The 24387-nt window shown below is 45.6% G+C and overlaps 2 protein-coding genes across 4 annotated transcripts in view; one reads left to right on the top strand and one right to left on the bottom strand.

Annotated features, from left to right (window-relative positions):
- Positions 1-632, bottom strand: part of LOC115329208 (probable protein phosphatase 2C 21) — a 55494-nt gene extending 54862 nt beyond the window's left edge. Inside the window, exon 1 of one of the 2 annotated variants that reach the window (XM_029990747.3) lies at positions 339-632. In XM_029990747.3, coding sequence (XP_029846607.1) covers positions 339-449 — 111 coding nt within the window. In that variant the 5' untranslated portion in view covers positions 450-632. The remainder of the gene's footprint in view (positions 1-338) is intronic. The other variant, XM_029990746.4, reaches the window with a different exon arrangement.
- A 191-nt stretch (positions 633-823) lies between these two features.
- Positions 824-24387, top strand: part of LOC115329209 (nuclear receptor-binding protein) — a 40463-nt gene continuing 16899 nt past the window's right edge. The window contains exons 1-8 of one of the 2 annotated variants that reach the window (XM_029990749.3): positions 824-1481; positions 10869-10991; positions 12486-12677; positions 18526-18566; positions 18735-18829; positions 20357-20449; positions 21587-21642; positions 22736-22837. In XM_029990749.3, coding sequence (XP_029846609.1) covers positions 1350-1481; positions 10869-10991; positions 12486-12677; positions 18526-18566; positions 18735-18829; positions 20357-20449; positions 21587-21642; positions 22736-22837 — 834 coding nt within the window. In that variant the 5' untranslated portion in view covers positions 824-1349. The remainder of the gene's footprint in view (positions 1482-10868; positions 10992-12485; positions 12678-18525; positions 18567-18734; positions 18830-20356; positions 20450-21586; positions 21643-22735; positions 22838-24387) is intronic. The other variant, XM_029990750.4, reaches the window with a different exon arrangement.

Raw genomic sequence — 24387 nt, forward strand, 5'->3', positions numbered from 1 at the left:
AGGCCGTATTGGCGGTACTACAAAGAGGTCCACTACAGAGCTTGCGCGCGCGGGGATGAATGAACCAAACACGGCACACGGCAAAAAACTGAAAATGCTGGCGTCGCCGATACTCAATAAAGTCCGCAAACCGGTATTGTTCGAGGCGTTGTCAGGATACAATTGACAAGCAGCTCGCGACTACGAATTCGGAGCGAGACCGCTTCACCAACATTGAGTGCCGGTTCGTCACTTGTTCCAGATTCGAAGCACGATTGACAAGAGAGTGTTCGAGAACCGTTCCGAAATGGAACGGTTTGCTAAAAGGGTCCGGAACGTTTGCGCGGCTTCGTACATACCTCTTGGGTCATGCGCCAGCCCTGCATCGAAGAGGCTCCGTAGGACACTCTGGGTCCGCTCTCGTCCGTCGAGCATTTCTCGGTGATGGGTTCGGAGAGGTAGGCGCCCATTGCCGGCTCAGGAAGGTCGGGACAGTGGCTGCGTGTCCCGCGGGTCAGATCAGGTCAAGCTGCACAGATTTATCCCAATCGAACGTATGCAGCCATTTACACGTGCCCGCTTCTGTGCCGCTTTGTGGAGGCGAGGGCGACGGTGGCGACGTCGGGCTCCGAGCGACCGGCGAAATATTTAACAAAAGTACGAAGGGTCAATTTCTAACGATGACGTTGGATAAGAAACTGCAAAAGTGAAAAAACTAAATTAATGCTAAAATAGTTCAAAATTAAAAAAAAGAAAATTGCAAAAACATTTGTAAAAGAAATAAACAATGGTGCATGATAAATAAAAACAACCACTGTCCAATTTAAAAACAAAGATAGTGCTCAAAACATTTTAGCTTATCTGCGCAAACATTTTATGACAATTTGTTGCGGATCAAGGGGATACGTTTTAAGCAAGAATTCATACTAATACCATATTATATTGTTCTATTTGATGTCATAAAAGTGCTATGATCGTACACAATCGGAGTGATATTGGACTTATCAGAGTTACGGACCGCGGTAGATATAGTATTGCATCTTGGGAATTTCGGTGTCTGCCCGTCTGTGATGTGCCTTCTTGTCTGCGTCGTATTTCGAGCCTATCTGATCCGGAACTGCTTGAGCTGGTTGGGCGCCTGAGTCACTGGATCGAGAACTGCATTTTGTGTAGTACAGTCAATACAGTTTCTAGTGTTCTAGAGCTAAGCAAGCTCACTCGGATTAACCCGACAGTGGGGTAGTGCTGTGCGGGCTCTGGTGCCGTGGTACTACGTATGTGCTGCGTACTTCTAGCGGTCCGAGTCCCTTTGAACGGAAGCCGGTGATTTACCGTTTAAGGTCGGTCGCCAGGACCGACACTCTGCCAGGATGGGCGACAACAAGGACGGCAAGATTCCTCAGGAATCCAACGAGCAGCGGGGCAGCGGTGACGACTCCGAGGACGAGAGTGAGGTCTTGGAAGAGAGCCCCTGCGGCCGCTGGCTCAAGCGCAGGGAAGAGGTATCCATCCATCGTTTCCCAGATTGGGGTCGCTTTACCCCGCTGAAAGGTTAACCGTACCGTCTCGATCGATAGGAACCCGTACCACCGCTGTCCCGAACCGGATGAATGGTCGGCATGCGCTGACGGCTGACGTCAGCCGCCATGCTGGTTGTCGTGCTGCCGCTAGCGTACTTTCTTCAGCTTCAGTTGTACAACTGTAATTGTACGCAGCAAACTCCTGCAACACGTGCGATTGCGCATTGACGTCAAGCCATGCGTGTTTCGATAGCATCTGTTTACCTTGGGAAGTGTTTATAATTTACCCGGCCTATGCGAGTCGCTGTCACTTTGCTGTTCTTGCGCAAAATGTTCTTGCTGTTCTTGCGCAAAATGTCGGCAGATTGTATGTTCCGTCTCACAAGTTTTCGTTTCCTTATCGGCTTCTGCAACCTTTGGTCTTTGTTTGGCTGTCACTAAGTGTCACTGTCTGTCTGCCATGACTGCTTTCGCTGTTGACAAGTCTAGCGTGCCATGCCATTTTACAGACATGCATCTGTGGCATAATTTATATCCGAGCTTGAAGACTGCATTGACATAGTGCTCTTTACAGCCGGCTGAAACTGGACATTACCATCAGATCTGATACATCTTCCTTTCTAACAAAGGACAAACTTGAAACACAACGTGACTAACATGCTTGGTTGGAGTGTTCATCACAAGTAAGCTTCACTTTCTAAACAAGGAACAAACTTGGAACACTACAACTTGACTAACATGCCTGGCTGAAGTGTTCACCATAAGTAAGCTTCACTTTCTTCTTTCTTGGTCTTGATGACACTCTAGTGGGAGGTTGCACGGGCACCGGCGCTGGATAGTCTGTAGGACCATCCATTATTTCACTTTCATGGTCACGAGTTTTTTTATGCTGCACCTTGTCCTCGTTGGGCACTTGTGGAACATCCATGTCCTCAGAGTCGGAGATGGGTTCAAATGCTTCCTTGCTCACAGGTAAATGCTGTCTGTTCCATCTGTACACAGCACCATTCTCAGCTTGCACCACATAGGATCTTGGCGCCACTTGCTCTTTGACTTGTGCTTTGACTCTCCACTTTCCGTCATCTCTCAGACGCACCGCCTGTCCAGTGCCCAGTGGCTCCAAATGCCTGCCAGCACTGACATTTTGTTTGTGTTTTTCCACTTTCTGTCCTTGTGCTGATGAGAAGTCAGGCAGTCGAGACCTCAATCGTCGCCCCATGGATAACTCGCAAGGTGACCGTCCATTCTTGAGTGGTGTGCACCTGTAGTTTAGCAGCCCTAGCCAAAAATCTTCTTTGGCATACTGGGTTTTCTTTAGAATCCTTTTCACAGCTTGGACCCCTTTTTCTGCTAATCCATTCGCTCTTGAAAATCTTGGGCTCGAGGTGATATGTTCGAACTCATAGTTTCTTGCAAATGCTGCAAATTCTCTGCTTGCAAATTGTGGACCATTGTCGGTGCAGACTTCTTTGGGGATTTCATGTCTGGCGAAAACACTTGCCATATGGTCGATCACTGCAACAGCACTAGTCTCTGTTAGCTGCACCACTTCAGGGTAATTGGAGTAGGCATCATATACCACAAGGTAAGACAATCCTGCATGTTGGCACAGATCAGCTCCAACCCTCTCCCACGCTTTACTGGGTACTTCTCTCATGATGAGTGGTTCAGCAGGTTGCTGGTAGGCAAATGTTCGACAAGCTGCACACTTTGATATGTATGACTCAATGTCAGCATTCATTCTTGGCCAGAATACTGAAGCTCTAGCACGAGCCTTGCATTTGCTCATGCCTAAGTGTCCTTCATGCAGTCTTGCCAGTATGTCTGCACGACAAGCTTTCGGACCTACTATTCTTGAGCCCTTTAACAGGACACCGTTGACCAGGGTCAACTCTGATGTGTATCCCTTGAGGTCTCCCTGTTGTTCTTGACCCTGGTGGATCCGTGCGATAACTCCTTGTAGCTCGTCATCACTCTCTGTGGCCTCTTGAAGTGTCGCTTGACTCAGTGTTGTGGACACTATGCTGACAGCATGTACTTCAACATCATCCAGTTCTACCTCTTCCTTTTTGGCCTCTTTTAACGGTGCGCGAGACAATGTGTCGGCTAGCACCAAGTTCTTTCCAGGCAGATAGCACAGGTCAAACTCGTACTTCATCAGACGAATAAAAAATCGCTGCAGACGAGGTGACATGTCTCCAATGCTTTTCTTTGCTATGGAGATTTTGCTATGGAGATCAATGGTCGATGGTCGGTTTCCAGTGTGAACTTGCGACCATAAATGAAGTCATGGAACTTCTCTCAGGCAAGCGTGATGGCGAGCGTCTCTTTTTCAATTTGTGCATATCGCACCTCACAGTCGGTCATCACTTTTGACGCATATGCTACTAAACGCCACTCTGTATCATTGAACTGTAGGAGTGCTGCTGCCAGTCCATACTGGGATGCATCAGCTGTCACTCTTGTCTTCTTTTCAGGGTCAAAAAATGCTAACACTGGCTTGTTAGTCAGTGTTCTCTTCAGTCTATCCCATTCTGCTTCGTGAGCCTCAGTCCACTCCAATATCACATCATCCTTGATGAGGCTTCTAAGAGGATTTGTTCCTTGCGACAAGTGTGACAAATACTTGCCTACATAGTTGTTGACTCCCAACATCCGCTGTACTTCCTTCTTGCTTTGAGGAGTAGACATCTGAAGCACTGATGCTACCAGTGATGTATCCGGCTCCACTCCATTTTTAGTGATTCGGTCACCCAGGTAGCTAATCTCTTGGACCGCAAATTGACACTTTTCCTTGTTGAAGGTCATTCCAGCTCTTTGGGCTGCTTTGAGTGCTTCCCATAGCCTCTTATCATGCTCCTCCTTCAGGGGTGGAACGGCTGCGCCATTTGCGCCATTTTGCGCCAGAGGCATTTGTCTGCACCATCCTGCGCCATGTTGCGGAAACTGCGCCAAAGCCAGTACCTCGCGCCATTATGCTCCAAATCTCAAAACGTGCGCAAAAAAAATTCTATTTTGTCTTGGTTTCGGTTTCTATCGACTCGATTGGCAACAATGAGCGCGTTTAGCTTGGTCGACCTTGCAATCCTTTGTTCTGTTTATTCTCCCTGTGTATCCCGAATCGGAAGCGCGCACACACACACACACAAAAAAAAAAAGAAACTTTGGGGTTGCATTCCAAGCGTTACACCACCTGCGACTGGATCATTATTCTTCAACCATAAGCGGGGTCGAGTAGTAAAGCGTCAGATTGTCTGAGGCTCTGAGGCCCGGGATCCGCACGTCAGCCAGTTGAAAACAAATGAGCAAAATATGCGTTTAGTACTTCATCGTTAGAAGTTAGAACCACATTCCCGCAAGATAAATCGTGATTTTCTAGAACTGAAACGCGGTCCGATCCGAAACCTTGTCGACCAGCAGCTCTCACGCGAGCGATAGATCTGCTCGGCGTACTTTAACCTTGCTCCTGCTTATCGCCTCAAATACGATAACTCCGTTAATCGTAGTCTGCCGTCTGGATATTGAGTTGCACAATAGGATAAACTTGAAATTGGTTGCACTGTTCCTCCGCGCAACTACTCGTCCGTTGCTTAAACACGTCACATGGTTCACACATATAGAATTACTATGTCGAACACGTGTGGGTTGTGTGATAGGCAGTGCTGGTTTGCATTTTGAGCAGCTGAAAGCCACTCAGAAAATACTAAGGACACTATATATATATCTTCAGAAACATGGTACTTGCTTTTTGGTTCTCATTAAGACTCACAAAGTTTCAAGTTTTCGAATTTTTTACACTGTTATGCCTTCCACCTAGATCCCTAACCACTCATGTTAATCTGCGCTGCAAAGCATAATTGAAATTGCTCCTGTGATTGTCTAAGACAGAACCTGAAGGCTGCAATAAAAACTGATTTGAGCTGCTCCTAGCCTGCTCCAGAATGTAGTTTTAGCTGCTCCCAAGCTGCTCCAAAACAACTGTTTCAGCTGCTCCCGTGGCTGCTCCCAAGTACATTTCATGAGTTCCACCCCTGCTCCTTGGATCGACCCCATACGAGTACAATGTCAACATACACTCTTACTCCTTCAAGTCCATCAAAAACTTCAGTCATGATCTGTTGGAAGACTTCGGTGACAATGAGATGCCAAATGGTAGTCTCAGAAATCAGTAGCGTCCAAATGGCGTACCAAACGTGCACACTCGAGAGGGCGTCTCATCTAATGGTATTTGGTGATACCCACTATTGGCATCCAGCCTTGAGAAGAATTTGGCGTTTGCCAGTTCAGCTTCGATGTCTTCACGGCGTGGCATTTGGTAGTGCTGCCGTTTGATGGATTCATTCACTTGCCTTGGATCCATGCAGATTCTCAGAGCACCTCCTTTCTTCTTGACTATCAGAATTGGGCTTACCCAATCGATAGGTTCACTGATGCGGGTGATGACTCCAGCCTCTTCCATTCTCTGGAGTTCTTTCTTGAGTGGTTCTTTCAGAGCTTGTCGCACTCTTCTCGTCGGCTGTACCACTGGCTCTGCTCCTTCTGTAAGGATTATCTTACACTCACGTCCAACGCATCCAAGTCCTTTAAACAACTTAGGAAACTTCTGTTCCACTTCTTGGGCCATAGTTCCTTTCACCATGTGCACTCGCTGGACCAGCCCCAGGAGTTCACTTGCTGCTAAGCCCATTATGGCCTGGCGTCCTTTTTTCACGGTGAAGAACTCAATGTTTGCGCTCTTTCCCTTGAGTTTCACTTCCAGCAGTGCTTTCCCTTGGTGTGCAATCACACCATCGTTGTAGCCATTTAGGACTGAAATGCTTGGCTTCAGGCTCGCCGTCTTGTGTAGCTTCCGGAACAGTGAGCTTGGCAAAAGATTTGCCTGGGACCCTGTGTCAACTTTTAGTTCCACTTCCTTGTTAGCTACGAGGGCCTTGACCAGCCACTCGTCACCTTTTATAGCCTTGCATGTGCTGACCTGAAGGACGGCGAAGTCGCTGTCATCCTGTTCTTTTACTTCATCTACCGAAGACTTCGTTTTGCAATACACAGTGAAGTGGTTCATCCTGTGACATTTGCTGCACTTTTTGTTGTATGCCGGACACTTCCGTGGGTCGTGCTTCCGGTCGCACTTGGGACAATTTTTTTCTGTCAGTTGGACTTTCCGCTCATGCATGTCCGCTCTCTTCTTTTTGTCTACTGTGTCGACACGTCGGGGACCGTCGAGAGCTTCATTTTGTGCCTGAAGAACCTCATAGGCCTTTCTGAGCTGTATGGCCTTTTCCAACGTCAGATCTTCTTCGCGCAACAAACGCTCTCGCAGTTTTTTGTGTGTTACCCCACATACGATTTGATCTCATACCATGGAGTCCGACAAAGTCGAGAAGTTGCACGATTTCACTTTTAGTTGTAGCTCTCGCACAAACTGTTCAAACGGCACACCACTTTCTTGTTTTCGTGATGAAACACGTACCGTTCGTAGGTTTCATTTTTCCGGGGCATGCAGTACTCTTCAAACTTCTTCAGTACTGTCTGGTGGTCCTGTTTTTCTTCAGGTGCGAAGGTAAAGGTGTTGTGGACTTTGATGGCACCGGGTCCCGCCACATGAAGCAAAATGGCTGCCCTTTGTTCATCGGTCCGCTTGGTGGTCTCCGTCGCCCGTAGGTGCAGTTCCACTCGTTGTTTGAACTGTTGCCAGTTATCCGCTACGTTCCCTGTCGAGTTCAGGGCCTCGGGAAGTTTGAGCATGTCCATGGTTCGGCTTTCTTCTTAGTTCACCGCCCTTCTTTGCGGGACTAGTCACTTCTGACACCATGCATCGAGTTTGTCTTATAACGAAACTGGTTTATTCAGGTTGCCAGACTGCTCTTTACAGCTGGCTGAAACTGGACATTAACATCAGATCTGATACAACACAGAAGGCCTTCTGTCACTCGAGTTCCTATTGGTTCCGGAATCTTTAGCTTGTTTGATTCTGTTACATCAACACTTGCAGCCTTTTTATCGCCTACACAAAGAACTGGAAGCAGTTCTTTGTGAGTGTGATGAAGCATCACTTTTCTGTTGCTACTTAAAGGCTGGTTCAGACGTCTGCATTTTGAGTACAACTGACTGCGTTATGACAGCTTTCAGCTTCACAGCGTGTCGTAGTGGAAGTTCAGGGCTTGTAGTGCAGTTGCGCCTACTGAAATGAAAACATCTGAATCCTCCTTTAAGAAGTCCACTGCGCAGCCTGGGATACAACTTAAAGAGCCCATGAAACAAATTTTGGGCTGGGATAAATCAATTTAGATTGGGATTTTACTAATAGCACATCATTCAGTGGGCCAAAAGAAAAAAGGTAGAAGCCTGACTTTCGGTATGAAAATTGGAAAACACAGTGGACTATTTCGTACCTCCTTCCCTTCGTAAGCTCTCTGCCTTTTCACTGTGATACATCCTTGGTCCCCAAAGCGCGTCACCGGGTCCAAACGCACGTCACATGATCCCGGACCTCACTTACTCCCTTCACCCCTATGTTGACATTGTGGTGGAAGCTACGCGCTTGCCAAACCAATCAGCCGCCTTCTTTTCATCACCTGACCTCATTCTCTGCGCGTGGGTCTGCGCGAGAGAGCGTGATAACGTGGCAAAAGTGTGGCTGGCCCAAGGAGCACGTAGCTTCCACAGCACTGTCAGCTTCGGGGTGAACGGGGTGGAGAAATCAACTTTTGTCTGAATTTTAGCGACGGGAAAATCTTCTAGGGGGAGATTTACTGTGTCCGGGTGCACAAACGAGAGTCCGAGCAAGAAGGGACTCCCCCCTTTCCGTCTTCTTGAACTGTTTGGTAGAATGCGCGATTTATAAGTTGAGGAAAAGCGTTTCATAACCCCTTTAAGATTTCCTGTCAAAAATGCCATTTTCTAGAGCCCATTTACAGGCTTCCTTTATATATTTGCAAAGAAACCTGCAGTGCCATAGTATTATAGCAGAAGAATGGGTTTGGTCAACAGATTATTACACAAAACTACCAATATTCACTATGGTTGTCATGATTCCCTCGTGGCAGTTCTCGTGTCTCAAATGCCACGCGCCTTTTCCCCGAGTGTCGAAAACTCCGTCGACAAAATCCCCGTGTTGCTTCCCCTGATTATCGATTCTCCTGTGTCTAATTTCCCCTCCATGCCAGTGGTGCGACCCCCTCCCATGTTCATTTATTCGTTCAAGACGGACTCTTTTCCCCAGTGATTCTGTGTCTGCTTAATGTTCATTAATAAAGCATAGTTGTAGGATGTTTATTTACATAGTAGTGTCCGATGTTTCATAGGAACAATGTCTATGCTACCTAAATACCGCAAAATCGCTGGATCAACTTCAAGAACCCTTCAATATTCAGCTTGCTGTTGGGGAAACTTTGTGTGTTCTGAATGACTTTTCCCCCTTCTGCCGTTTTGCCATTTTGTTTTTTCTGAATGCAATATTTGAATCGAGCCTGCTGCTTCAAGCAGAGATGTAGTCCACTGTGACAGATGTGTGTGTCGGCCATCGCTTGGAAGAGATTGAGATTTATATAAGATAGGGAGAAATTGATAGGTCCTTCTTTATTGCCAGCTATGAAAGGAGCGTGCGTGTTGCTGCCCCGTCAATGGCTTTAGGGGGTGACAAGGTGGATTTTATCAAGAGGTGCGTCAAGTCGGCGTAGGAACAAGTCGGCATGCTGGGGGTGTTTCATCGGTTTGATTGTTTTGTTTCTTTCCCGTCTCTTGTTTACTTTTTGTTTCGTGCAGAAGTAAAATTTTCAGTTGCCAGTCAGCGCTGTGCTTGTGTGGAGCACACAAGCACAGCTCGAAAAAACGAGAGACTAGAAGGAGGAGCTTCTTCTAGTCCTCCGTTTTTTTCGCGCTGTTTTCTTAAACTATGTTAAACCAACTAGCACAACTTCAGACCTTGTTGTAGAAATGGAAGTCATGTGTCATGCTTTCCGATTTCAATGTTTAAACAAATGCAAAGACCTGGGGTGTTTTTGTCTTGTCAGGACAAGAAACGCGAGGGAATCCAGTATATGGGTTGCACGTGCTGGTTTCTGAACGATGGGGATTTCGGAGATTGGGTAGATAACGCGGGAGATTGGCAACGGGGGTTTTGGGATTGAGTTATTTCGTGCATCACCCTTCATTCACTATGCATGATCATTCTAACTAATTAATCACTATCAGTTAACTTGGACTCGCCTGTTGTGGCAATACCTAGTCATACATTTTTAAGGTAGGAAGGCAAACTTCTTCCAGCAGTCTAGCCCCATTGTGTCATTTCAGACATTTTATTTTTAAGGGCAGCAAGTACCACTCAACTGCATGCAGAAGGCAACTTACAAATCATGTGACCTTTTTTGCATCTTTTCCAGAAGCGTTGCACAATTGCACAGGTAGTGAGGCACCCTTTCCTTTAATCACATGCTTTCTTCCTCCGTTCCTTACATTCTCATTTGTAGATCGACAATTTCTCTATAACGTGCGTATCACTCATCATGGTGCTGACAAAATAAAAATTGTTGTCATACGTTAGTTCTTTTTAATTATGAATGGTGATTTCGAGATCGAGTTTCTACCTTTTTTGTTAGGAATTTGTACGAGTTGATTGATTGTGATTAGGACTTGCTTGTTGTCGTAGAATCATTAGCATTGAAGTGGAAAACTGGCAAAATTGGCAAGATCGACTTTGGTTGAGCAATTTGTGCTGCGACCCCGCAGGTTTTCGACAAATGGTCAGTAGCTGTGCCACAAATTGCTGGGATCGACCGGGATCGAAACCAACATTTAATTGTTGCAACCTGGGAACATTTCATGTGGCAGCAACTTGTCAGGGCCACAGTAGTTTTATGCGACACCCTGCGGCAGCAACAACGATAACTGAAGACGGCATAAGGCTTTGTTCCTGTTTGCTTTTTTGCTTGTTTCAGTTCGTTTTTGCATACTAGTGGCTTGGGGGGATCAGTGAGCAATCAGAGTGCTATTTGAAGACATCGTGTACATAGTCAAATAAAAATGAATTTCTGACGATGATAATTTGCACACTGCACATTGCTGTTTGAGCGCTATCTGTGTTGAATGTGGGAGGCACACGGTTCCACATGCTGCAGTTTGAAGAGGTCAGGATAACTTGCTGCTTGTGAAGCAGGACCAAGCATCTAACTTGCAGAGAAAATGCAATGCTCAAATAATGACTAGAACGTCGTAGTGTTGTTGAGTGATATCTGTTTTGTGCACGTTAAATGACACGCTTTTCTAGGGCGGTTGGAATGGTGCTAGAACTGCAGCAAATTTTGTACGAGAGTGTTTGCCTCGTTAAGGCAGGTGCATGTTTCGACTCATCGATTGTTTTAACCATTTCAGGTCCAGCAACGTGACATCCCAGGTATCGATGCCGCCTACCTTGCCATGGACACTGAGGAGGGTGTGGAGGTGGTCTGGAACGAAGTCAAGTTTTCGGAACGAAAGAACTTCAAAGCCAAAGAGGTATATTGTCTGCAACTCCGCTCCAGGTGGCACTCTGCTGTGTATTGCACGAGAGGATGTGCTACGTGTTTGGTAGAAAAGAGAACTATTTCTTTCTGTAGAAATGAACCACGCATCGCCAACTGCTCAGTCCCCGCCTAAATAAAGCACTGGCGATCGGGACCACATGCCACAGTTTCAGGGCTTACCGGTAACCGATTCAACTGATTATCGAAAATTTGTGAGAAAATGGTTTCCAACGAAGCTTGAAAATGCTGGAGGTGAATGGCATCTGCTACCGGAAACTGGCTTTGCTTCCTCTTTGAAAAGTTGTGAAACTGAAGCCTCTCTCATCCACCTGCAAATCACAGTTTTCATGAGCTCGCCGGAGGTCGCACTTACCAGTCTAACTTAAGGTGCATCGAGTGTTGCCTGCACATGTCGGCATTTTTCACCCCAGACGCTTCGCCAAATCTAGTGAGAAAGAATGGGATAAGCGATCAATTGAGGGTGAGTTTTTCATTATCATCATGATTTCATCCTTTTCTTATCACCTTTCCACTATCCCAGTAGCTACCTGTTCCTCATATAAATACCTAGGCGTTCACCTGACCTCTGATCTGTCGTGGACTACTCACATAAATGCTGTCACTGCCGATGCTAACCATACTCTCGGATTTCTTCGCCGTAACCTCAGACTAGCTACACCTTCAGTAAAACTACTAGCTTATACGACCTTGGTCAGATCTAAACTTGAATTTGCTTCATCCATATGGTCACCATGGCAATCATATCTAACTAACAACCTTGAATCCGTTCAAAACAGAGGTCTTCGTTTTATTTACTCTGACTACTCCCCATACACTAGCATATCAGGATTACGCAAATCAGCTAACCTTGACTTACTTTCTTTACGTCGAAGGGTGTCACGTCTCACTCTTCTTCACAAAATCTTTTACCACAACAACCATCTAAAAGATTCTCTACTATCACCTCCCTACCGTATTTTCCCTCGTTTTGACCACTTATGTAAACTACGCTCAATTACTTCGTCATCAGTCTCCTATAAAATGTCGACTTTACCATCTGCTATTGACGATTGGAACTCATTACCTGACCTCATTGTAAACATGACTGATACTAACAAGTTTGCTGCAGCCGTTAACCTCTTTCTTTCTGAAATACAAGTATAGATTACAGCGTGTTTTTTATTAACTATTTTTGTTCATGTTTTTAGTGTGTTCACTCCCTTGTATAATGCCCCCTGGGGCCCTCAAGGAAAATAAATGATGATGATGATGATGATGATTTGTATGTGATTGTAAAGCAAAAAAAAAAAAAACGGACTAGCAGACATTGTGTCTCAAACTCTGCTGCTACTGTCAGCAGCCGAGTAATTATGAAACCAGTTTGTGACCTCTTTTTTTGCTGAGAGCCAGTGTGGTTTTCGGGGAACATCGACTTGAATAGACTCGGAGCAGATTCTTCCCTTCGTATTCATTGTGCGTGTTTCAGGAGAAGATTCGCGAGGTGTTTGACAGCCTTGCCCAGCTGGAACACCCGAACATAGTCAAGATTCACAAGTACTGGATGGACAAGGACTCTGAGAAGCCCCGAGTCATCTTCATCACAGAGTACATGTCCAGCGGCTCCCTCAAGCAGTTCCTCAAGAAGACCAAACGTAATGTGATCAAGCTGCCCCTGCAGGTATGCCGTCTCTGCCCGCCCCCCGACAGATGAGCGTTTTCAACACTCTGCCGCTACTCCTTATGGAGCATGCAGTGAATGTGTCATTGCATTTAAGAGTCTCGCAAATGATGACATATATTCCAGTACAAAGCATGTTATTTTCCACTGGGACAAACACAATTTGTCCCAGTGCAAAATTGGGGCCTCTGCGCTGAGACAAACGGTTTCCCCCGAGTACAAAAATAAAATGTACGCTTTCGAACTGGAACACATGGTTTTTCGCAGTGCTGGAACAAACATATGGTTTGTCCCAAAGCAGTACAAAGGTTTTTCTGGTGTGACAAACACAATTTGTCCCAATGCAAACAATATATTTGCATCAACAAGATTCCGGCTCTCGTTGCTTATTGTGTCGGTGCTGGTGCCTGCTATGACCTCTGCTTCGCATGCTCTGTATGGTAGTAGACTTGTTGTGTGTGTGTGCTTGTGTGTTTCTCAGCATGTCTTACTGTGAACCCACGAGCCTCGCATGTGCAGTGATGGCAATGGCATCGCATGTCACCCATGCATGTCCCTATTAGTGTATTGTGAGCTTTGTGTTGTGTTTGCTTGTGTTTGTTCTTCCTAACCTTGGTTTTCACTGCGCCATTTTGGTCCAAACGTTCCTCGTTTCCTTGATTAAGGTGGCACAAACCCTTGGCCACAACTCGTACCTGCGACTGCAGCTATCTCGACAAACCGGGTGGTTAGGAAGAGGACTGCCAAACGTTTTGAGGAGGCAGTTCAAGGTGAAGCTGAAGTGATAGCATTAGACCATTAGTGATAGCATTGGACCACTCTTTCTGCTGTACGGAAGTGACATATGGCAGTCACTGTGCTGGGTTTGCTAGTTGACTGGGAGTTATTATAGTGCCAAAGCATCGGTGCTCCGTTGCACTGCAGTTTATTTCATGCTGGATATAGTGCCTACCGAAATTGGTGTTTAGAGCGCACTATGGCCAAGTAATCAATGAGGCAGTTTGACCAGAGATCTAGAGCTGTGTGTAGTGCTCCATAGACTTGGCATGTTGCGTCATTGTCTACAGAAGGCACTAGCCAGTAACCAGGGACGCGAAATAGAGGATGCTTCTGTGTGTGACTGCATCCTAATACTCCAGGGAACAAAGCCCTTCCTGAAATCGTGTGTTCATAGGATATATCCCAATAGTGTGGTGGAGAGAAGCTTAGATCTTTTCACCCTATCATCTTTTATTGTGACAGCATGGAAATGAAGGTTAGGGAATTGGAATTCTCTCGAATGTCGTAAATGCAAACGAAGCAGCTGGTTGAAGCAGGACGGGGCAGTGTTGTAAACATTCTGCAAACCAGGAGCGAAAGCTAGTTTCTCGCTGCTTCTGAATCTTGGAGCGAGTTCCCGTCACAAATTTCAGTGGTTCGAGAGGAGCACGTTCGCGTTGCATTTCTAATGGCGAATTCCACCGGTCGTTCCGGAGCGCGCCAGGATCGACCTTTCTGGAGCGCGCCTATTTCACTGGGCGATCGGGATCGAGACAGACATGTTCCACTTGTCGTTTTAGATCGGCTCCCACTCCAGATCTCGATCCGGATCCGAGAAAAGTCGCTCCGGTTATTTCGGTGGATATGACCAGAAGTTAGCCTGGCCAGCCCTTGCGCACAGACATGACTTTCTTTATCGCCGGGCATCTCGCCTCCGATGAATTTGTAATGGCCGCTTGCTTTACTGCTGCTGATGCTTGATGACAGTTCGTTGTCAAGTTGCTCGAGCAGCTCTTCCAGCAGCAGCAGCTCGAGTAGCAGCGACGACGAGGGTCGCTTTTATGTCCCGCACGAGTTTGACTGCCTTTTTAGACCTCCGCAAAAGAGGCCGAAAATCGAGACATACTTGGATACCGTTCACGAGTATTCTGATGAAGAGGCAAGTGGGTTGCGGCACATCGCTCATCAATACGCATCTTTCACATAATGATTAACTTTGCTCGTGCGTCTAACATGTGTTGTTATACTCCGCGACAACTTTTCTTGGCAATGGAGTGGAAGGTGCAGGCCCATGTTCCCTCTTCCATTTTGAGTGTATGCAGTCTCTCCTCCTCTCCCCATTTCCGGGGAGAGGAGGAGAGCCCGCGCACACTCAAAATGGGAGAGGGGACGCGGGCCTCTACTTTCCACTGCATTGCCAAGAAAAGTTATCGCGGAGTATAGCGTTGCAATTGTGAAGTCATGTGCTTCGAGATCCAGCACCGCGGGGAGGGTATTCCCGGGAAGGTGAATGATGGGAAGGCATCGCGCTCCAAAACGACCAGTGGAATTCACCATACGATCGGAACGGGTCATTACATTAACATTATATTTGCAGATTTTAATAAAATACTTTCCGGATAATCCGTAGATAAAACAAAGCGAGAGAGAGAAAATATCCACGTCAAACTATGTGTCAAGTCGCCACAATCACGTTTGTTGCAGTTCTTTATTTTCTCTTATCTCTCGGGACACTTCCCCATCCCCTGTAGACGGAGAAATCGCTCATGAAAAGCCAAAATAGATGCTTGTTAAACTTGGGTAAAGTTTCAAAAAGTGATGCCATTCTGTGCGACAGCGGTAGGGGGTGCCTCAAATTGGTCTTCATTACGTTGTCTTCCTGTTCTGTTCCAGTTTGTCGAGATTTCTGCTGTCACCCATTAGGTTCCAGGGCTGCACTTAGTTCTGCATGTACACTGGTTGCTTTTCAAAGCACGTTATCGTTCGAGGGCACTAGAAACATTAAAATTTTATGGGACTGCAACTGTGTAGGTTTGAGGCGGCATATACATATATAAGGTACCACTTGTGGATTTGGGTTGTGTGAACGAGCTGCTCTCGTTTGTTTGTTAGTCAATTTATTTGTACGTTGACCTTGTGCCAGGTGGCAGCACTTTTTTGCATGCACACTATGCAGCAGGGTTAGCCTAAAGTGTGATATCGGGACTCTGTTACGATTCTTAGAATTTACTTGTGCGGGTTATTGTGGGAGCTTCTTCCAAGATAGCCAGAATTTGTGGTTTTGATAGTGCCCTCGATCTTTAGTTTAAAGACACAAGAGATTGGGGTTTGCACGTTTGGGCTAGCGTTGGACGTGCATGCACTGCTTGGTCACTCGGTGCAAGATCCAGCCATTGTGCGGCTTTCACTGCATTCTCGGGTGGTGTTGGTGTCGTTAGACTTGTCCGCACCTTTGCGCCGAATCTTATGAACACATCTTTTGCGAGATACATGTTTCTAATAATGACAACATTCGTTTGGGAGTGGTAGAGGTCACAATGATGGCAACACAAGTGGCGTACATAGTATGTATTAAGTGGGCCGATATTTAGATATGGGCTGTTTTCTTAATGTTTTACAGATTTGTTTTAAGAAAGACGTGACAGCTACACTAATCTGAACTGTTGAGGTGAGTTATATGGCCAGGGGGACATGATATAAGGGGCTAATTGCAATGATACATCCGATAACTAGCCGAAATTTGTTCATTCGCTTTTAGAGGAGTGAAAATATACATATGATTCCAGTTAGAAACTTGCTGAGCATCATAGTAAACCACCAAATCGGTCAATTTTAGTAAGACTTGGATATCGTTTTGGGGGTGCGCTACATTTTCCACCCATGCCGCAGGTGGAAGGCTGGCCGTGTAGAAATGCAAATGATAAGGTCATCAACCATGTTCCTGCATCCCCAGCCTTGTGCCCATTGCAGAAGTGGTAACTTTTGCAAACCATAGCGTTTTCATGCACTCCAAGCATTTCTAAATCTGACTGGTTTAGTGGTTTTTGATGACAATCAGCAAGTTTTGTATTGAACCGTATGTTTATTTTCACTAATTTAAAAGTAAATAAACAAATTTTAGTTAATTATCCAACTTATTGTGACGATTCGCCCCCCTGCTCTGTCCTCCTGGCTGGATAACTCACCTATACAAACTGCATTAGTGTAGCTTTCTTTTTTTTTCTTAATCTGTAAAGCAAAAAGGAAACACCTTGTATATTCAACCTGTTTCAGTAAGTGATGCTTTTGAAAAAACTATGTTATGACGAAAGTGCATTGAGTATGTGGGTACCGCCACAGAATGGGAATTTGTGCACGAGTGTTCTTAACTGTTGGTTTAAAACAAAGCCTGCCTCTGAGGGGTGTTGAACCAAAACAGTATTGTAAAATTGTTTGTTGTTGGGCGAGTTGGTGAGTGTTTGGATACATGGTTTTGCGCAAAAAAGACGGACACAAGAGAGAGAAACAAACACGAGCGCAACTTAAAACTGTATTGAGGAAACCTTTAGAAAACATACAGATATATCGTCAACTTCAATGCGTCCACGCATGCGTCGCGTCACTATCAGACGCTCGTCACAGAAACTTATCAAGGACGCGTTTCTTAGCATTATACAAACTTATCGAGGTATCGCTCGCACATAGGTCGCCTTTCTTTTTGATAAAGAAGGCTTCCAACAGTTCACATGCTTTTTGTCCCTTACTTCCGCCCAAAATTACAGTGTCAGAAAAACGTGGCTCACACTTACAGTTTCTGCAGTGTGCAGGCAAATGTGCCCAGTCATTAGTCTCTAAATTTTGAGCATGCTCCCTGAGACGGTCGTTGGCACATCTTCCCGTTTGCCCCACGTATGTCTTCCCGTGTGGGAAGACATACGTGGGGCAAACGGGAAGGCAAACGGGAAGGCATTGAAGTTGACGATATATCTGCATGTTTTCTAAAGGTTTCCTCAATACAGTTGTAAGTTGCGCTCGTGTTTGTTTCTCTCTCTTGTGTCCGTCTTTTTTGCGCAAAACCATGTGTCCAAAACAGTATTGTTCATGGTCCTGTTGAGCTGGTCGAGATATTTTTCGCAATGGGCCAAGCTGTTAATCTGTGCACAGACACTCTAGTACAGAAGTTGTACACAGGAAACTCCCTATCGTGTCATTTTCTTCGAGGCAGCCTTTGTGTGTTCAAGTTTTTCAAACTTTAAAGAAAGGCTCTGAGAGTTGAAATATCGCGCGTGCCTACATGCAAATAAACGCTTTCTTTAAAGCTAAAATAAAAAATTTAGACAGATAATGACTTTCTTGATGAAAACGACGCAAGAGGGCATTTTTTAATGCACTCTACAACTTTTGTTCTAGAGGGTTTAAGCGCAAATTATTACTTAAAAAGTCGACACATTAATCTCTTAATTGGGAACCCTGGCATATCACAAAAAATATATCGACTGGATCGATAGGACCGTGAGCAATGCAGTCTAAGCTCGTTATAACAGACCTTGATTTTGACAAAAATTTCGGTCTGTTGTAAGAGGGGTATGTTGTGTGCAGATATGAAGTTGAGTCAATTGTATGTAGAGCAAAACCAGCCGAACTTCACAAGTCGGTATGTTATATCAAAATGTCTGTTCTAACCAGGTCTGTTGTAATGAGCTTAGACTTACTGCATGGGTTCGACGAGCGCGGTGAGCATCAGCATTTTTCAGAATCGTGGCACAAGTGAGCTGAAGCCTTCTATAGCTCTTCAGATTTTGTGGGGATTTTGTCATTTTATGTCTAGGCTTTCTATTTTACTGAATCTCGAATGTTTGACTCAACGAATCTTTCTGCCCCAGTGGCTTCCCTTGAAAAGTTCAGCCTTCTCTATTGATGAGCAAATAGAGAAACGGGGGGGGGGATTACCCTTTTTCTCTATTTGGTAGACTCTTTGTTCAGAGTGGGGTACCTATCAGGCCTTTACGATTCTCGATTGTACGAGCGTTTTATTGTACCCAAAGCTTTTCAGTGTATTTTTTTCTGTGTGCCGCTTTAACTGTTGTCGCGGATGTGGTTTTCGTTTTAGGCATGGAAGAGGTGGTGCAACCAGATTCTCTCAGCTCTAAGGTCTGCCCTGCTTCCACTTTCTTTCTCTTCCCGCGGGGAATTAGTCCCTCGCGTCGGACACTTTTAAACGATCGGTCGTCGATGCGTGCCCGACCGATCGTGACGTGTTCCGAGAGAGGGAATCCTGCGCTCACCGTGGCCCCCTTGGCTCGCCTCTCTCTCTCGCAGTTACCTCCACTCGTGTTCGCCGCCCATTCTGCATGGCAACATGACGTGCGACACCATCTTCATCCAGCACAACGGGCTCATCAAGATCGGCTCAGGTTCGAGCTTGCACCGGCTTATCTGCCATCGGTTTTGCGTTTTGCGTGCAATGTTTTTGTCAGTTGCGATGTCTCGTGTTGCCACGCGTGTGGCAGAGTTCGCAGCACGTGCAGCTCCCAAGTGGAGGTTCAGGGTCCGAACCCAACTACTATAGTTTTATTTCTACCATTTGTCGCTCCTCTGGAAAGTCCCACTTCATTACTTGCAGTTCTCGCGTGTTCTACTTAGGACCTTCCCAAACCGAGAGCATGCATGAAAGCAGCCCTAGCGCGCTGCATCGGGCACATCTTGTGCCAGCTGTGGATCTCGCCGTTACACCGACATCTGTATGTTTAACGGCGATTATTGCATTCATTTTGGCACAAGTTTTTCACTGTTTTGCTATTTGTCATCGGTGACAGTATTAGAAACCCCCAAAAAGAAAAAAAAAAAGATTTTTGAAGCAGTCTGCTTAGAACACGCGTCAAAAACTAATATTACGCGAAGAAAACGTTTTTTTAGAGCAATATTGACGATGCGAGACGCGATGTAGTCGGTGGTCACCACCTTTCCACTTGTTTTCTCTCGGCATTTCAGGTGCGTGGAGGAGAGGTGAATCGGCTTCGCATTCACAATGAGGTGGAAAGAGCGAATGACCATTTTGTGATGTCATGGACTTTGCGCGTAGAATTTAAAATAAATCTGTCGTCATCAATATTGCTTTAAGAGTATTTTTTTTGCGTAAAATTTATTTCTTAATGCCTGTGTCCCAAACACTGTTTGAAAAAAATGTTTTTTTTTTCTTTTGAGGGGTTTTATAATCTGTTCATACTGTGGATTATGCCTAAAAAGACGAGTGCCACACAGGACAGGGCGTAACTTTCAACAGAAATGTATTAGTGCGTCCTGCTTGCGCACATGTAGTTTTTAGAATTTTCATAGGTGTATTGTAATAAATTTCGGTTGAAAGTTACGACATCTCCTGTGTGCCACCCGCCTTTTTGTCCTTGTTTTTTAGACGTAATCCACGGTACGAATCGTCACCAACTTGCAGTCTTCATTAATGTGTCCTACATGGGTCCGTCAACCCGAAGTTCTGGTTCGGCTTGAAGTCGTTTGACTGGCGTCTGGCTGAAGATCAGGTTATTTGAAGTCGACTGTAGTCGCTGACAAAGTAAAAACGGCAGAAATGATCTTCAGTAGTTCTGCCACTGGCGCAAGCCTCCTTCCTACCTTGGGCAACGCTTTAACGAAACGTCCAACTCGAGTGCATGCGAGCAGCCAAGGTGTGGTGGAAGACACGAAGCGCGTGCTGGAGACCAGGCATTTGAAAGATGCACCCCGCCAATACTATCCGGTTGGTAACTTTTGTAGTAGATCTTTTCGAGACAAATGCTACTCTATTCATAAATCTGAGATATAGCGCAGTAGCCCCGACCACATTGCATGTGTCCCACAAAACGTTTTGGTGACATTGACGAAGAGTCTCCTCTGGGCAATCCCTTTCACGAGAGTGACTCTGTCTGTCGTTGTTTTTCCCTTTCCAGTGGCACCCGATGCCATTAACCACCACGTCAAAACGTTTCGGGAAAACATCAAGAATGTGCACTTTGTTGCACCCGAATACGGAAGTAAGTCATGTACGTGTCGGGTTCTTCATATCCTCTCTTTCTCGCGCTTCTTTGTTGTCTCTATTTGCTGAAGCTAGACGACAGCAGAGCGTGCATTGCTTTGCCACTTGTTGGTTATTGCCAGTGTAGTGAAAGATAACACAGACCACTCTCATTCTCTCTTAAAGAGCAACTCCGGTCAATATTTTTAAAATTGGGATTATGACCGTTTTCACCTAAAGCAGTGTCCCTGAATTTTAGGGTAAGAGTTTTTTTTCTTTTGATATTTCGCATAGTTTTATAAAATATGACGGCTCAAAGTCTGGTTCGGGCGTCTACGGCAAAACCGAAACTTTCTGCTAGAGGGATGGCAACACTGATCGTCAGCCGTAAGGCCGCGACTTGATATCAGGAGGGTGCCATGCCAGTGTTCCGGTACATTAGGGTCCAATGAGGCATCAAAGCTGTTTTTGCGACCGTAGATTGATACGGTACTGCTCTTTTTGTTTCTCGTATTTCCTTCCTCGAGTGATTTTTGCGCCGTCGAAGACGATATTGCGGGTCTGTTTCTAGTCGCCAAGTGTTATGAAACAAATGTTCGGGGGGATTGCTTTTGATCGTGTCACTTATAGTTAAAGGTGCACTAATGACATTTCAGAGATTGTTTGTTCTCGGTGATAACTTATTCTACGGGCTCCAAGCATCCTAGAACTCTAAAAATTATGCTCGTGTGACGTTCGTACCACATCCCTTTCCGAGCGGAAAAATCTGGAGCACAGAATTCAGCGGAGGCACCGGATTTTACGCTCCAGATTTTTCCGCTCGGAAAGGGACGTGGTACGAACTTCGATCACATTTTTAGTAGAGAAATAGACGTCGTACGAGCATAATTTTTGGAGTTCTAGGATGCCTGGAGCTTGTAAGATAAGTTACCACTGAGAACAGACGATCTCGGAAACGTCTTTAGTGCACCTTTAAGTTCTTTGGCCTGGTAATTTTTGCGACTGTTTTCCGTTAGTGAAACGGGTAGTGTGCTGTATGCCAGGTTGAACGCCACAAGCATTTCAGACTGGTGGCTAGTTGGCGTCGTGCCGAGCGTTTTCTGCGACGCGACGTTCGCTCCGCTGAGTTGCACCGTGTGACCGTGCGTTTCTGCTCTTCCTGCAGTCTCCATGGTGACCCCGGCGGCTGACATCTATTCCTTCGGGATGTGTGCCCTCGAGGTGAGGAGTGCATCGAGTTGTCTTGCCTAACACATTCGCGGTCAAATTTTTTTTTTTCTTTTTTAAAAGACGCGTTTTGGTGGTCGGGTTTCTTTTCAAAGGGGGGGTACAAAAAATAGGACGATTTGCGGGTTTCTTTTTTCGTTATCTGACGGGAGCACATACGGTGGTTGCAAGCTGTTCGGATTCACAAGTGTTGAATCGAAATTCCGAGGGAGAAATGCTGCCGCCTTTCTTGCTTTCAGTTTTGTTTTGGCGTGTCCGCTTCTGCGACGTACCAGCAGTCTCGGACTCTGTGTCGGAGGTACTTTACAGATCTCTGTCGGATTACAAACCCCCATCCTCTGAATTCAACTCCGAGAAGCGCTTCGTCGATAGCTCTCAAGTTATTAATCACTGCCGTGCACGTACGGCGACTCAAAAGTTTACTCCGGCGAAATTTTGACAGCCCTTGATTTGCCTTAAAGTTGGTTCAACCAATCAGTAATCACACCAAAAATAGTAACCCGAATTATAGGTAGAAATAATTCTTTTTGTGTGAAGTTATTAAATTTATACATTTAATCCTCACCTTTTTTTTTTATCGTAGATTTTATTGGCAACATAGAAAATGTGACAACATGTGCTAGGATTTTAGTCAAATTTGGGCTTGTGTGACATCACCCCACTGCAAAGTGCGGAGAAATTTGAACGCTCGTTTTGGTATAACTTTGATTTGTTGTCTTCTGAATAGTTATTATGAATGTAAAGATAATAAATAGAATGAGTAAAGCGCGACTATTCCGAGAATATGTTTAGGTAGCTGAAAAGGCTGCTGGAGATACATCCGCTGGAGTAATGCCTGCAACGGTGTTATTGCTACCACCAGTGCAAGCGCGATCTTACGTTCTAGGCAAGAACATAGCAAAGTTAGTTCTCGGGTGAAGCGTGCCGGTACATCATTATTTATGTTAATTATTTTGTTGTGCACATACGTAAGAACCTTGAAACAAGGACATGCGAAGGCAGTGCTTCCCCTGTTTTTCTTGGGTTGTTGTACGCACACATCACTAGCGCGTCCACTTGTTGAGAACTCGGCTCGATTGCCCCACAGATGGCAGCACTGGAAATCCCCGGCAACGGCGACTCAGGCACCCAAATCACCGAGGATGTTGTCAACAAGACGATAGAGTCGCTAGAGAACGTCCACCAGAAGGTGAGTCTGCCAATGCCTCGGACCTAATGACACTTACGACTGCTCCAGCTTCTTGCTGAGGAACCGTTTGGCTCTGTATTTCTGCGATATCTAGTATTGATGGCTGATGTCTTACGTAAAAAAATAGTTAAGATATTGAACTCTAGTGCTGTCCGCATTTCTTACAAAAACGCAGTCCTGCATAGGACGGTTAAATAGATGGATTGAAATGTTTCGGCTAAATGTGGCAGAATTACTGCGAGACCCATTCAATGCTTTTAAGATGTGAACCGCGATCCTTGTGAATGGAGTATCGAGGCACTATGAAGCATCGAGAAATAGAGTTGAAAATCTGCACATTATCTAGTACCATAGTACTCGCACACCATATTCAGAAATACTTCCGAAGACTGAAACTTACCTTCATTCTGGGCTTAAAGTTGAAAGATGCAGGAATGCATTGTGCATATCTTAGCTTGTTTGACTTTTTGGCGCTTTTATACTTTCAGATGTGTATAGTTTTAACATTTTGCCAATTTTGGAGCCCTTCCTTCGGGGCCTCTAGATTGGTTTGAGAGGCACACAACACATTCTTTGTCTAACTCTCCCGTAAAACTTGGTACGAAAGCCGTGCATCAGATTTCTGTTACCGTTGTTCCCTAGACAGCCAAATTAGCCCGCAATCCCATTCTATGTTGATACCGTCCTATCTTGGCGGTTTTTTAGAAATATTCTTCGCATCACCGATCTCGCCACTCACTCAGAACACTCATTTTTCAGTCCTCGTTCGCTTTACCTGCACCAGCCTACACCGGTGCACTAAAATTCGGGGCAGTTTACTTTCGGCATGGAGTTTAAGACAGGCAGCGATCGTACAGCTGCAGCGGAAAAAGATTGACAAAAGTGATCGACGACCGAAGCGGAAAAATCTCGACACGCGGTGCTGTTGTTCCTGAGCGCGCCGATAGCGAGAGTGCCAGTCATGTTCAATGTCTTAAGGACGTGTACGACATATAGGACGACTTCTAGAACGTCCTTAACGACGTTCAGAACGACGCCTAGAGGAGGATGTCTAGGACGACCCCTAGGACGACGTCTAGGGTGACCTCTAGGACGACCCCAAGGACAACGCCTAGAGGACGACGTTTGGAAATTCACTTTGATTCCTCTTAATTCGCTTTGTCATCCTTCTTAATTTCATTGCCTCTACTTCACCTGAGTGGTCACGTAAACGTTTTGGTACCTTTCGTGTCGTCAACGTGTTTTCGCTCAAGGACCTTGAAGGTCGGCTGAACAGTGAGACATCTAATGCTTTCGCCTTAATGAAGCCGCAGGTCACGATTTTGCCGCTCCGGTCGTCGGTCACTTCTGTCAATCTTTTTCTGCTGCAGCTGTACATCGAATATGCCATTGGGCATCAGCTGTAGAAGGGACAGGTAAAGGAAACGCAAGAAACGTCGACAGAGCTGTTACATGGCAGCCTGATTAAGTAATCGAGCTAGTTTTGTCTTATAGAACCAAAACCTTTTGGGAAATCGTTACGTGGCTCGGTGAGCGACGTTTCGACGACG

This window comes from Ixodes scapularis, unplaced genomic scaffold (assembly GCF_016920785.2).
Source record: "Ixodes scapularis isolate PalLabHiFi unplaced genomic scaffold, ASM1692078v2 PGA_scaffold8__174_contigs__length_109621045, whole genome shotgun sequence".
Lineage (NCBI taxonomy): Eukaryota > Metazoa > Arthropoda > Arachnida > Ixodida > Ixodidae > Ixodes > Ixodes scapularis.